We start from the raw sequence: 12,324 nt of genomic DNA, 5'->3' as shown, positions 1-12,324 counted from the left end.
ATATCTGCCCTGGGGCTGCTCAACGCGGAACCACAGGGTAAAGGGGGGAACAAAGAGTGACAAGCCCCTCCGAGGTTGGGCGGAGGTCTAGTCACACTCTAGTTAGAAGCAGGGAAGCCTCCACGAGCTTGAGCTCTGTACTAGGCTCTGCCACCCCCTTGCTGCGTGATCCGGGACGACCTGCTTAACCTCTCTGAGCCTCATTTGTATAATCCGCAAAATGGGGAGAATAACATCTGCCTCCTACTCATCTCTCGTGATGAATTTTGGCTCACCCCTCCCTCCCCACGCAGAACCTCACCTCCTGGAAAGCAGGGACCAGAACCTTTTTGTATTTCTCTTTTGTTTCTCTTTCTACCTCTATTCGGCCTCGGTTTCAGGCAGGCTCTGTTCGGTTCAGTCCCGTTGCCTTCATCCAGCCGCCCCTGGTGGAAAGCCTGCCGTGGGGTGGGCCCGGCACAGGGACCGGGAAGGTGGAGAAGAGGGGAACCGGATCCTGGTCCCAGGGAGGAAGCAGTAGGTGGAGGAGGCATCTCGGAGGTGGTCACTTCCATACGATAATACGGGGAGGGTTACAGCTGTGTAGCTGTTTGAGACCCCACAGTGAGGTCAAGGAGGACTTCCTGGAGGAGGTGACCCTTGCAAGATGAGGAACGGTTGGGCAGGGGAAGAGGGACCAACGTTGTTGACGATGACGGTGGTCGCTGGTAAGAGCCAGCACTTAGTATATGATGTGTGAGGCAGCCGCACCAGCATTTCCTGAGGGCGGTCTTCTGCAAGCGCCTATGAGGTAGACATTACTTCATCTCCATTTATAGATGAGGAGACTGAGGCACAGAGAGGTTAAGTAACTTCCCCAGGATCACATAGCTCAGTAAAGCAACCACAGGTATCATTTACTGGATGGTTTTTTTTTTAATCTTTTTTCTAAAAATGGTTATTTATTTTTTTAAAAAAATTCTGTTTAAGTTTAATTTTGAGAGATAGAGAGAGTGAGGGGGGAGAGGCAGAGAGACAGGGAGAGAGAGAATCCCAAGCAGGCTCCGCGCTGTCACCGTGAAGTCCGATGCGGGGCTGGAACTCACAAACCGTGAGATCACGGCCTGAGGCAAAACCAAGAGTCGGATGCTTAACCAACTGAGCCACTCGGGTGCCCCCAAAAATGTTTTATTTTTGAGACAGAGAGAGAGAGAGAGAGAGAGAGAGAGAGAGAGAGAGAATGAGCAGGGGAAGGGCAGAGAAAGAGAGAGGGACAGAGGATCTGAAGCAGGCTCCGGGCTGTCAGCACAGAACCCGAGGCGGGGCTTGAACCCACGAACCGTGAGATCATGACCTGAGCCAAAGTTGGACGCTTCACCGACTGAGCCACCCGGGCGCCCCTACCTGATTTTTTTTTTTTACACCAGTTACACAGTTAACTATTTTTCAACTCACATCATTTACCATTTTTCACCGATCCTGTCGGGTAGACGCATCGTTTTGGTTCTGCATGATTCTGATTTTACAAGTTGGGAAAATGCGACTGAAAGGGACAGCATGTCCACTGTCGCCCAGCCAAGGAGCCGGGAGGGCAGGACTGGAACCCGGGGCCTGCCGCCCAGAGCCTTGCGTCAGTCCCTCTGCTCTCCTGCATTTGAACCCCCGGCTCTGTGCCAGGCGCTCTCCCTGGAACCTGACACGTAGCAGCCACGGGGCAGGGGCCCGTGTTTCAGAACGATTCACGAAGCAGCCACTGGGGGGTGGGGGGGGGGGGGAGGCGGGAAGCGGAGAGCAGAGTCCCTCCCTTGCCCTCCCCCCTGCACCCCCCACCTCCAGAGGAGTTTCCAGCGTCCCAGTTAGTGCCGGGAGCCCTTTGCACACCCTTCCCGCTCTCCTGCTTCTTCTCCCTGCTGGTGTTTCATCCGGGAGCTCCTGGAGAGCGGCACCCGCGTGTTTCACAAGCCAAACGTTGGACAGAAGCCTCTAAACGTCTGGAGGAGCGCAACGAGGGGTGCACGCAGGTAACGAAGCTGAAAGCTCGCAGAGTCCGTGGCCTTCGGGGCTTGATTAGCGGGGACTGGCACTTTGCTGCAGAATTGGCAAATGAAATGCTTCTTGGAACTAACGCGGGGCGAATTTGTAAAACTTGGGAACGTTCGGTCTTGAAAAGCCGGCCTTCCCCAGTCTGGCAGGGACCCAGACAGACAGGGCCCCTGGAAGCTTGCTGACCCCTCGCGGGGTCTGCTGGGAAGGAATGGGAAGACTTGGAAGACGGAGGTTCCAGTCTGGGCGCTGGCACGTCTTTGCTGTGATCCTTCGGCCAAATTTCCTACCCTCTCCGAGCCTCAGCTTCCTCATCTGTAAAAGGGACGCGTGTCCTGGGTGGCTCAGTCTGTTAAGCGTCCGGCTTCGGCTCAGGTCGTGATGTCGGGATTCTTGGGTTCGAGCCCCGCGTGGGGCTCTGTGCTGGCAGCTCGGAGCCCGGAGCCTGCTTCGGATTCTGTGTCTCCTCCTCTCCCTGCCCCTCCCCCACTCGCTCTCTGCCTGTCTCTCTCTCTCAAAAATAAAATAAACAGAAAAAATAATTTAAAAAAAGAAGGTGGATGTCTCCTACCTCATGGCATCATGGGAGGATAAGTGAAATATTGCGCATAAATCTCGTGGGATCCTCAGCTCTGGTTCTCTTCATTCTTTTTGCCTGCCTGCATCCCTCCCAAGCCCCGCCGCCCTCCACCTCTGTTCCCTGTTGCTCTGTGCCTGGAACGTTGCCCCCGCGGACTACATTACCCAGCTTCCCTTGCTCTGTGGCTTCAGCCATAGAGAGGCTCCGGTCGGGGCTTGGGGGCGTGGCCACAGAAAGAGGCCGGGGGTGTTTCTCCTCTACTCCTTCCTGGCTTCAGTGCTGGCCTTCAGATGGCATCTGAGTCCCTCGAGAGCTGCCGCTGCCACCGGGCAGCCCTCCAGGGGGCTCCGGCCCTCCCTGGGTTCCCGCCGCAAGAGATGGGGATGTGTCCCTTTGTGCTGGTCCCCATGTCTTCCCCACGCTCTGCGACTCGCTCCCAGAATTCCAGCCGTGGCCCGTACTGTGTCCTCCAGGCATCTCGTTATCGTGTTCTCAGTAATGTCAGGTTTAATTTTTCTGTCACCAACAGCCTACGTGCGACCCGAGATGAGCCCCTTCTGCTGTTACGCACTCCTCAGTGTCCGTGGCCAGAGACTGCTCTCCCCTCCGCAGGATAAAAAGGAGGTAAACAGTCTGGCCTCCTGCCAGCTTCGGGAGGGGGAGTAGCTTAACCAGCGGTGACTTCGGGATGGGAAACCCAGGGGTGGAATCCGACCCCTCCTTCTGGGAGAAAAGAGGCCTGCGGTTGTGGGGTTGGATTAACTCTGCGCACGAAATCTCAGGGACTCTGGTTTTTGGCCGCAGATCTGAGCTCTGCTCCCTAATCAGCTGTTGTAATGAAGCGGACGCCTCAGTCTACGGTTCCCAGGTCCCTGCTGCTTCCAGCCTCAGGAGGGCAGAGGTCACTGGCCCCGCAGCCGCCAACACCTTTCCAAGACCAGTCTGTTCCTCTACAAATAACAGGGGCGCTACCGAGTGCTCACCAAACTGGAAAGTTCTGCAAGTCTGTGAATGCTGGAGGCCATGTTGGAGTGTGGGAACCCGGGGGTTTGGATCCCATCTTCCCGGCGAGCCCTCAAAGCTGGCGACCAGGTTTGTTCATCCTGAGATTAATGGGCTCTCCCCCCAGCTCCCAGCCTAGAGCTCCTTATGCAGCTGGTGCTTGATAAACGCATGCTGAGGACTTGGTCCCCGGGGCAGTTCACGTCCTGCAGAAGGTCGTTCGTTGCTGAGGTGGGTTTGGGGCGTCCCGGGATTCACTGTAGGTAAAGCCCGTGAGGGAGAGGAGGCAGGAGAGGCTCTCAGGGAGAGAGAGTCTTCCACCCCAGTGAGCTTCCGGCAAAGTCTCGGCCAGCCCAGTGGAGAACTCCAGAGCAAAGACTGCTTGCTGAGGATGCGTGCTAAGGACACGAGTGGCCAGGCCCTGTAGAGACCAGCCCCTGTAGAGACCAGCTATTGACGGCGGCCTGGCCCAGAAATGTCTGGTCCTGGCTCGAAGGCCAGGCTGGAGCCGGATGGCTCCGTCGGCAGAAGGCTGGCAGCTCAGTGCTCGCCTTGACGATGAGCTCCGGGTTCCTTCTCCAAGAGAGACCTGAGCGGCTCGTCCCCACCAACGGTCACTGGGCCATCTGCTTAATGACAACTAAAGGAGACATACAGGTCGCAGGCCTCTGAGGCGACCGTGGTCCACCGGCCACGATAAGTCCAGACCACCCGAGCGGGCAGGGCCCTTAGACTTAGACGTTCATTCAGCAAGTGTCAGGGGAAGCCGTTGGACGCCGGGCACGGTTCTAGGCTCTGGGAAAATAGTAGGTGAATGAAACGGTCTCTGTGCGGATCTGCCAGGAGAGGGGTCAGAAAACTTCAAAGGGCCAGAGAGGAAATATTTCAGGTCTGTTGCAAGGACCCCGTGCGGCTGTTGTGGGGTTAGAGCAGTCGTGGGCGCTGTGTAAGCCAACGGGCGTGACCGTGCCGGTAAGACTTCACAAAAACAGGCCAGGTTTGGCCCGCAGGCTGTCGTGTTCTGACCCCGGATTGGGCTAACACCTGCCTGTTTACAGATGCAAAGACTGAGGCCCAGAGAGGGTAGGCACTAGACCCAGCTCACACAGCAGGAGGTAGGGGAGCCAGCGAGGAGTTAGGAGACCTGACTCCCATCCCAGCGCTGTTTCTGAAACCCGTATCTCTTGTCAGTGTGCTTCTGGCGGGCAGACGTCATTCCCCTGTCGGCACAGGACATTCTGGCTGGAGAGGGGCTCACGCTGACACCAACTGCTTGGGTGATGGAGGAGGGACACCGGGCCGTCTGCCAACTTCCGTCACGTGCCACCGAGTCCACGAACGCCAAGTCCTGATCCGCTGCTTCTGGTTGTGGAGCCTGGGTCGCCCTTCCTCAGTCTCCCCATCTGTAAAATGGGTGGACCAGCAGTGCCCCTCCGTCGGATGGTGGGGATTAACTGAGGCAATATTTGCGAAGAACCCAGGGACACGGAAGGGGGCACTCTGCCTCTATTTACCAAATAAAACAAAAGGTAGCCTCCGCTGGAGGAGAGACCAGACCCAGACCCAGAGAGTGAGTCAGCCAGAGTTAGGGTACCTTTCACACAATCCAGGACCCTGCCCCGGTCCTGGCTGGGGGAGAGCGAGGGTCCCCTTCCCGTCCAGCCTCAGCGTCATGAGACCCAAGTTCCGTGTTTGGATTACAGACGTGCGAGGAATCTGGTCAACCGAGTGGTGCCGGTCATCAGGCTCAGTGCTACAGGGCAGCTGGTGTGGCCACCGCAGGACACACACCTGTGGACCCAGCCTTGGGTCTCCCCCTCATCTGGGTCACGCAGCTTGAACCAGAGCTGGGGACGGAGCAGGGTTCGCTCACCTCGCAGGGCCCTGCAGAAGTCACGCTGGGGCGCGAGCCATAGCTGCGGGGTGCCTGAACTATTGTTTACTTGATTTAAAATCAGATTTAAATTAAATAAGCCAAAAATGTTAAATCCGCAGTTACTAATAATTTTTCTTAACTCAATCCTCATTTTACTTGAATACATTTCCTTGAGAGGAAACTGTATATATAGACAGAAAACCGCACCCCTTGTGAGAAGCAGAAAGTCATCTTAGAAATACGCAAAATGAGGGGCGCCGGGGTGGCTCAGTTGGTTAAGCGTCCAGCTTCGGCTCAGGTCGTGATCTAGCGGTTCGTGAGTTCGAGCCCGGCCTCGGGCTCTGTGCCGGCAGCTCAGAGCCTGGAGCCTGCCTCCCGATTCTGTGTCTCCCTCTCCCTGTCTCTCCCCTGCTCACGCCCTGTCTCTCAAAAAGAAGTAAACGTTAAAAAAAAGAGAGAAAAACAAAAGGAAAAGCAGGACATATTCCTCTAGCTGCATACTTTTGTCTTTTGTCTGCTAAAGGATGTGACCCTGAGATGAGCTTTCTCTCCACCGTAAAATGAGGAAGATAGGTGTTAGGCGTGAAATGCGTTAGGACCCGAGCCTTTCTTCTTGACAGAATCAGCAAGGCCCAGAAAGAAGCGTAAAGGCGGTAACTTTCCCACTGGCGGTGAGTGTCGGGTGGGGGTGGGGGCGCTGGCGCATGGCTGGCACACTGCCGCTTCTGGGCAACTCTGCTCTGGACAGACAGAGGTAGCTACGTCCCTGGGGCATTTCTTTCGCAACGGGGAATCTTCAACAGGAGACCGTGGACATCAGCTGCGACAGTGCCCCAACTCTGGAGCGGTCACAGACACACAGGTATGGCGCTGGGCAAGTCAGTTTCTCACCTGGACGCACCTGAGGTCCCTCTAGCCGTGGCCCAAGCATTCCAACGGGGACCGCTATAGCTTGGTGGCGGGAGTGCACGTCTGGGGGCAGAGGAGACCCAGACAGCTTTGACCCCTACTCTGTTTCTTATTAGCCGTGTGGCCTGGGTTAAGTCACCCGTTGTGTCGGAGTCTCATTTCTTCCCGCGCAGACGACGGTCCCTACTTCAGAAGGTGGGTGTCAGAACAGAGAGAGCAATCGTGCTGGCCACGTAGCACAGGGCGGACCGCTAACGCGTGTGTGTTCAACGGACACGCAAAGGAGCACAAATCCTACGGGTTCTCTAGCTCGCTGGGACTCGGCAATCCTCGTGGGGCCTGTCGACCCCGTTATACAGATGAGGAAGCCGAGACCAAAGAGTTAGGGTGCTCTACCCCAGGTCATACCAAGGGCAGAAGCCAGTGTGGAAACTCTCCGGGGCCCTTGGCTGCCATCTTCTTCCCATGATGCCCCACTGCTTCCCGCGTTCCAGTCTGCTGCACTCGGGCCTGGTTTTTATGGCCCAGGTTTTGTATTTTCCTTTTTTAGAGGCTCTGGGACAATCTCAGTCTTTCCGCTGACTTGGAAGCCATAATTACCGTATTAACTGGAGAAGACTTTTGGGTTTACTGGAGCACATAAAAAGCAGAGGCAGGCCCTGGCCGGGAGGGCCTGGGGACAAACAAAAAATGCCCCCTTTCGCTTGGAGACTAACTGAGCTCTTGGTTCAGGCACCAAAGTGGGGAATAAAGATCGGTCCTGCAAATCTGAGGTTAGAGCCGGTGCTCACGGTCGTTCAGGCTCTTGGGGAGACGTAAAGAGCCTTAAATACAATGCTTGGCTCAGTCTGAGAGCGGTAATCTAGCTCTCCACTACCCCTTCCGTGAGGCCAGAAATACCAGGACCCCAATACCGGGTACTTACTAGCCTTGTGCAAGGAGAGTACACGAATGCTCCATTTATCAAAGGAAATGGTCCGGTTCCCCCAGGTTTGTAGCCTGAACTGGAATAACCATTTGGCTGAGCACAGGGGAGGAGGGACATGAAAATTTAATGAGCACCTACTGTGTGCTAGGTACTGTACAGGGGCAAAATCATTTCTCTTTGTTGTCAAAATCGACAGCGGGGTATGACTTATGGCTTTGTGCAAACGAGAGGCTCGGCTACTGGGGTAAGTTCCTTGCCCCGGATCCCGCAGCTAGGAAGGGAGTGGGAAATGTTGGGAGAATCATGTGTATCTCACTCTTTCTCCCCAGGAGGGGCCTATTATCATGGGGAGGCAGTTCTTCCTGAAACTCACTGGCCTGGCTGGGGTCGGGAGTGGGGGATGACCAAAGGGTCCTCGGTGAATGTTGGTGAATGTGGATTCTGCAGCAGGCCTGGGGGAGGGCTCTGTGATTAGCCTCACACGTTGTTTGCGCCTTTCCAAGGCTCAAAGGGGGAAAGACAGGTATTTTCCCTTCGCCCCCCCACTCCCACTTTAAACTGGTTTTGTTGCTAACTGTGAAGCTGGCCCTGTCTGGGCACCTCATTTGCTGCTGAATTGGAAATAGCTGGAGTCTCAGCAGCGATGGGAAGTGGAAAAGGGAGAAAGATAATGCTGGAATTTTCACTGGGGGAAGGGTTCTCCAGATCCATCCATCCGTCCGTCCATCCATCCATCCATCCAGCATCTATCCACCATCTATCCATCTATCCGTTCATCATCCATCCATCCCAAGGCCGGCTGGAGTGGAAGCTTTCACCGCTGTCATCTGGGAGCCCTGGGAGCCATCCCAGGCTCTGCCACTTACCTGCGATGTGATATTGGGCGGGCAGTGTGAGCCCCCTGAGCCTCTGTTTCTATACCTGCAAAGCAGAGCGGACGATACCTCCATCACGAGAGTGTTAAGTGGCATTCACGGGAAGAGGCTCATTGAGTAGCCGGTATGGTGGTGGTGACACCGTTGGCTCTCAGTAAATGCTGATTTCCAGCACCTTCCTTGTCAAGCGAATGGCGCTTAGTCCTTCGTCTTCTTTCCATTCCTTCTTGCTCGACATTGTGCTACACCCTCCTCAGGGACCCAGCAGGGAACAGGAGTTAGTGGGACTTCTGCCTTCATGGAGCTAACAACGGTCTAGTTTTGAACAAAAACGCGCGACTGAGATTGTACGTGGGTCTTTGTGACGTACGGAGCCCAAATGGCTCTGTCAGCGATGTGTCGACTTAAAAAAAAATAGACCTTACATTTTAGAGCACATTTAGAGCAAAAGTGAGCGGAACGTAGAGAGAGTTCCCATGTGCCCCCAGCCACCACACACACACACACACACACACACACACACACACACAGCCTCCCCCATGATCAACATCCCCCAGGACACAACGTCATCATCCAAAGCCCATACTTTGCATCAGGGCTCACCCTTGACGCTGTGTATCATATGGGTTTGGACAAACGGACAGTGACACGTGCTCACCCTTCTAGTATCCTCCCCAAAGGTTTTGCTGCCCAAACACTCCTCTCTGCTACACCTGTGCATCCCACCCTACCCCTAACCCTGGCAGCCGTCGATCTTTTTGCTGTCGCCCTCGTGTTGCCTTTTCTGAAACCTCATCTGGTTGGAATCCTGTCCCTTTCAGTATGTCCCTTTCTGAGATTGGCTTCTTTCACTTAGAGACGTGCATGTCAGTTCCCTCCACGTCATTTCATAGTTTGAGAGCTCATTTTCTTTTTAGCCCTGAATAATAGTCCGTTGTCTGGATGCACCCCGGTTTATTCATCCGTCACCCACTGAAGGACGTCTCGGTTGCCTCCAGGTTTCGGCGATTATGACTAAGCCGCTATAAACATCCGTGAGTGGATTTTGGTGCGAACAGAAGTTTTCAGTGCGTTGACTTTTTTCTCAATTAACTGCCAACATTTACAAGTTGAGATATTTCACTTTAAAAACAAACACTCAACCAGGGCTTCCAGCTTTTCTTGGAAATCCAAAGATCTGGTGTCTCCTTGCGCAGAGCAGCAAGCGGGGGGGTGGGGGTGGGAGTGGGGGTGGCGGAGGTGGGGGGTGAGTGTGGGTGGGGGGATGCCCCCCCATGGGGTCAGAGATCTCCGGCTCTCTGCTGCCCTCTCCCAGCCCTCCCTGCCCCTTTGCTCCTTGTCCGATGTCTCTAGGCATGTGAATTTGAGATCCTTGCAGGGGACGATGTGTGCCTTACCCTACAAATGCCTGTCTTTAAAACTAAACCCTTACATAGTGCTCACGTAGGGCCAGGCACTGTTTAAAGAGCTTTATAAAATTTAACTCTTTCAGGGGCGCCTGGGTGGCTCAGTCAGTTGACCGTCTGATTTCAGCTTAGGTCACGCGTCGGAGCCTCGCATCGGGGTCTCTGCTGTCGGCGTGGATCCTGCTTCGGATCCTCTGTCTCCCTCTCTCTCTGCCCCTCCCCTGCTTGTACTCTCTCTCTCTCTCTCAAAAATAAACATCTAAAAAAAATTAAAAAAAAATTTAAATCGTTCAGTCTTCATGGAAATTCTATGAGGCCAGTACTAAAGGGATCCTTACTGTACAAATGGGAAACAGAGGCACAGAGAAGTTAAGTAAGTTGCCCAAGCTCACACAGCCAAAAACACGAGAGCCAAGGTTGGAACGCGGACTGCCTGGCTCTTTTTTATGTTTTAATTTTTTTTAATGTTTATTTATTTATCTATTTTTTAGAAAGAGAGAGAGAGAGCGAGCATGAGTGGGGGAGGGGCAGAGAGAGAGGGAGACACAGAATCGGAAGCAGGTTCCAGGCTCTGAGCTGTCAGCACAGAAGAGCCTGACGCGGGGCTCGAACTCATGAACCGCGAGATCATGACCTGCCCCTTAACCGACTGAGCCTCCCAGGCACCCCCTGACTGTCTGGCTGTCACGTACTAAGCTGCGTGGATTCCAGGGGTGGTCTGAGTAGGGGCGGTCCGGGTGAGACAAATGACGATCCAAGAGAAGCCACAGGTCAATGGAGCCAGTAACTGGGAGGCCGGAAAGGGCCCGGGAGCTCGGGAGAGGGAAACTTCACGGCTCTGCAGGCTCTCCATAGTGCCTGGTGTGGATAATCAGCCAGTGCTGGTGGGAGGAAACTTGCAAGGACTGAATACGGCTGATCAAGTCTGGGCAGGCTTCCTGAAGGCGGCAGCATCCACCGGCTGGGCCTTAGCCTGGAGGAGACAGGACCAGGAGACAGATTCTCTTGGACTCTCTTAGACGCGACCGATGGTCACTTCTTGGACCCCTGGTGGCACGATCCTAGTCCACGGGCTGAAATATGGGGTACGCATGCCCTGTGCGTAGAGCAGGCAGATGTTGCCGTGATGAATCTCTGAGCAGAGAAGCTCAGGTGCCCGATCCCCCGTCACCGACATCACGGGCGGTTAACCCAAAGCGGGCGCCGGGCATGGGGCGTGGTCCGTGAGCTGGCCACGGCCGTGTCTGGAGCCCCAAAGAGCAGCGGCTGGTGCAGACATCGGGGAGACCTCTCACTCACCTTGACCTGTCGTGGGCAGGGGATGCCAGACTGTTGCCCTCTGCCAGGAGCCGGTGCTGGAGAGCAGAGAGCCCCATGGGGAACGGGCAGGTCCCTCCCGTGTGGCTACAGGGCCCAGCAGGCTATGGAACCTGGGCCTCCCTCTGTCAAGCCCAAAACTCAGGTCCTGGGAGGGAAAGGAGGTCACTGAGTTGCCAATTTGGGTGCGAGGTCCCAGAAACGTTAACTGCATACCAAAGGCATCTGTCTCACTGACTCGGGGCCACTGGCATCTCCTTATCTCACGGCGGCATCTTGCCATGACAGTTGACACTGAGTCCTGGCTCCCCAAGGAAACACGCGTGGCTTTGAAAGCCGTTGGGAAAAGCACCGTGGGGCCTGCGAAGGTGGCCACGCACGCAGTCTCTCCCAGCCCCGGCGGCTGCAGACGAGCCCTTTGGAAGCCACGGCAAGGACAGGGGGCTCTGTTTCCAGAGGAGGTCCCAGCAGTGACGCGTGTTTGGGTTTTGTGTGATGTAAAAAGAAGCAGAAATATCTCGGTGTCTCGACTTCCCTCTCTTCCCTCTCCCCCTTTAAACCAGGCCTTTAAGCGCTGGCCCTCCGCCTGCTGATTGCCTCGCCGCAAAGCTATTTAGAAACTTCCTGTTCCACATGCTAATTAACAGTCTATGAATTTTAACTTCCACCCGGGGCCGGTGTAGCTAGAACGTGAGCTCGGTGGAGGCCTGTATTTGCCATTCGACGTCTGTGGTGTGTTTTCCTCTTTCCTGCTAATCTGGATGCACGATGGGGATCTTCGCAGGATTATCCGTGTCTCAGGTACCCCTGACTCCGGGACGCGGTCCTTTATCATGACCCACCTTGCCATTCCTGGCAAGTGCAAGGCAGACGGGCTCTGATTCACCAAACACCCCGGCAGGACAAGAGAGCCTGTGCTGGGCCCAGCCCCGCCCCCAAGGGCTCCCAGACTCGGTAGAGGCAGACAAGTCAACAAGGGCGGTTCTGGGGAATATTCACGTATTTAGTCTTTACAACAGCTCCCATGAGGCCAGGACCCTTTTATGGACTAGAACGCTAAGGTCCAGAGTGGTCGAGTAACTTGTCTGGGAACACACAGCTAGTCTATTTCATAGCCCGGGCTCATTTGTTTTCTATTGAGTTTTTGGTCTCCGTGATTTGTAGGAAGTCTTGAAATAGCGAGGAAAGCGTCTCTCCATCCGTGCTATGAGTTGTACGTATTTTCTCCCCGTTTGGTGTTCGCCTTTTGATTTTGTTTACTTCTTCCCCTTCCAGTTTAAAAACTTTATTCATGAGAATTCAACAATCTTTTCTGTTACGGCGTTTGAGTTTTGGGTCATGCTTATTTATAAAAAGGACTTCCTCGTTCTGAAATTATATATAAAAATGCTGTGCATTCTTCTAACAAT

At 54.7% G+C, this 12,324-nt stretch overlaps 1 protein-coding gene across 1 annotated transcript; it reads left to right on the top strand.

Annotated features, from left to right (window-relative positions):
* The first annotated feature begins 691 nt into the window (after positions 1-691).
* On the top strand, positions 692-5,521 carry LOC122222675. The gene is made up of 6 exons (XM_042943222.1): positions 692-707; positions 1,816-2,000; positions 2,893-3,059; positions 3,407-3,694; positions 4,796-5,174; positions 5,308-5,521. The coding sequence occupies exons 1-6, from the start codon at positions 692-694 to the stop codon at positions 5,518-5,520; spliced, it is 1,248 nt and encodes a 415-aa protein (XP_042799156.1). The 3' UTR covers position 5,521.
* The last annotated feature ends 6,803 nt before the right edge of the window (positions 5,522-12,324 follow it).

The sequence above is a fragment of the Panthera leo genome, chromosome B3 (genome assembly GCF_018350215.1).
Source record: "Panthera leo isolate Ple1 chromosome B3, P.leo_Ple1_pat1.1, whole genome shotgun sequence".
Taxonomy (NCBI): domain Eukaryota; kingdom Metazoa; phylum Chordata; class Mammalia; order Carnivora; family Felidae; genus Panthera; species Panthera leo.
This window is presented reverse-complemented; position numbering and strand designations above follow the sequence as displayed.

Bases quoted from the DNA above. Each gene is read 5' to 3' on its own strand.
- LOC122222675 (XM_042943222.1), top strand. The intron at 3,060-3,406 runs GTACTGTGTCCT...TTTTGGCCGCAG, and splicing joins CAGAATTCCAGCCGTGGCCC to ATCTGAGCTCTGCTCCCTAA. The intron at 3,695-4,795 runs GTTTGTTCATCC...ATCTCTTGTCAG, and splicing joins CCCTCAAAGCTGGCGACCAG to TGTGCTTCTGGCGGGCAGAC.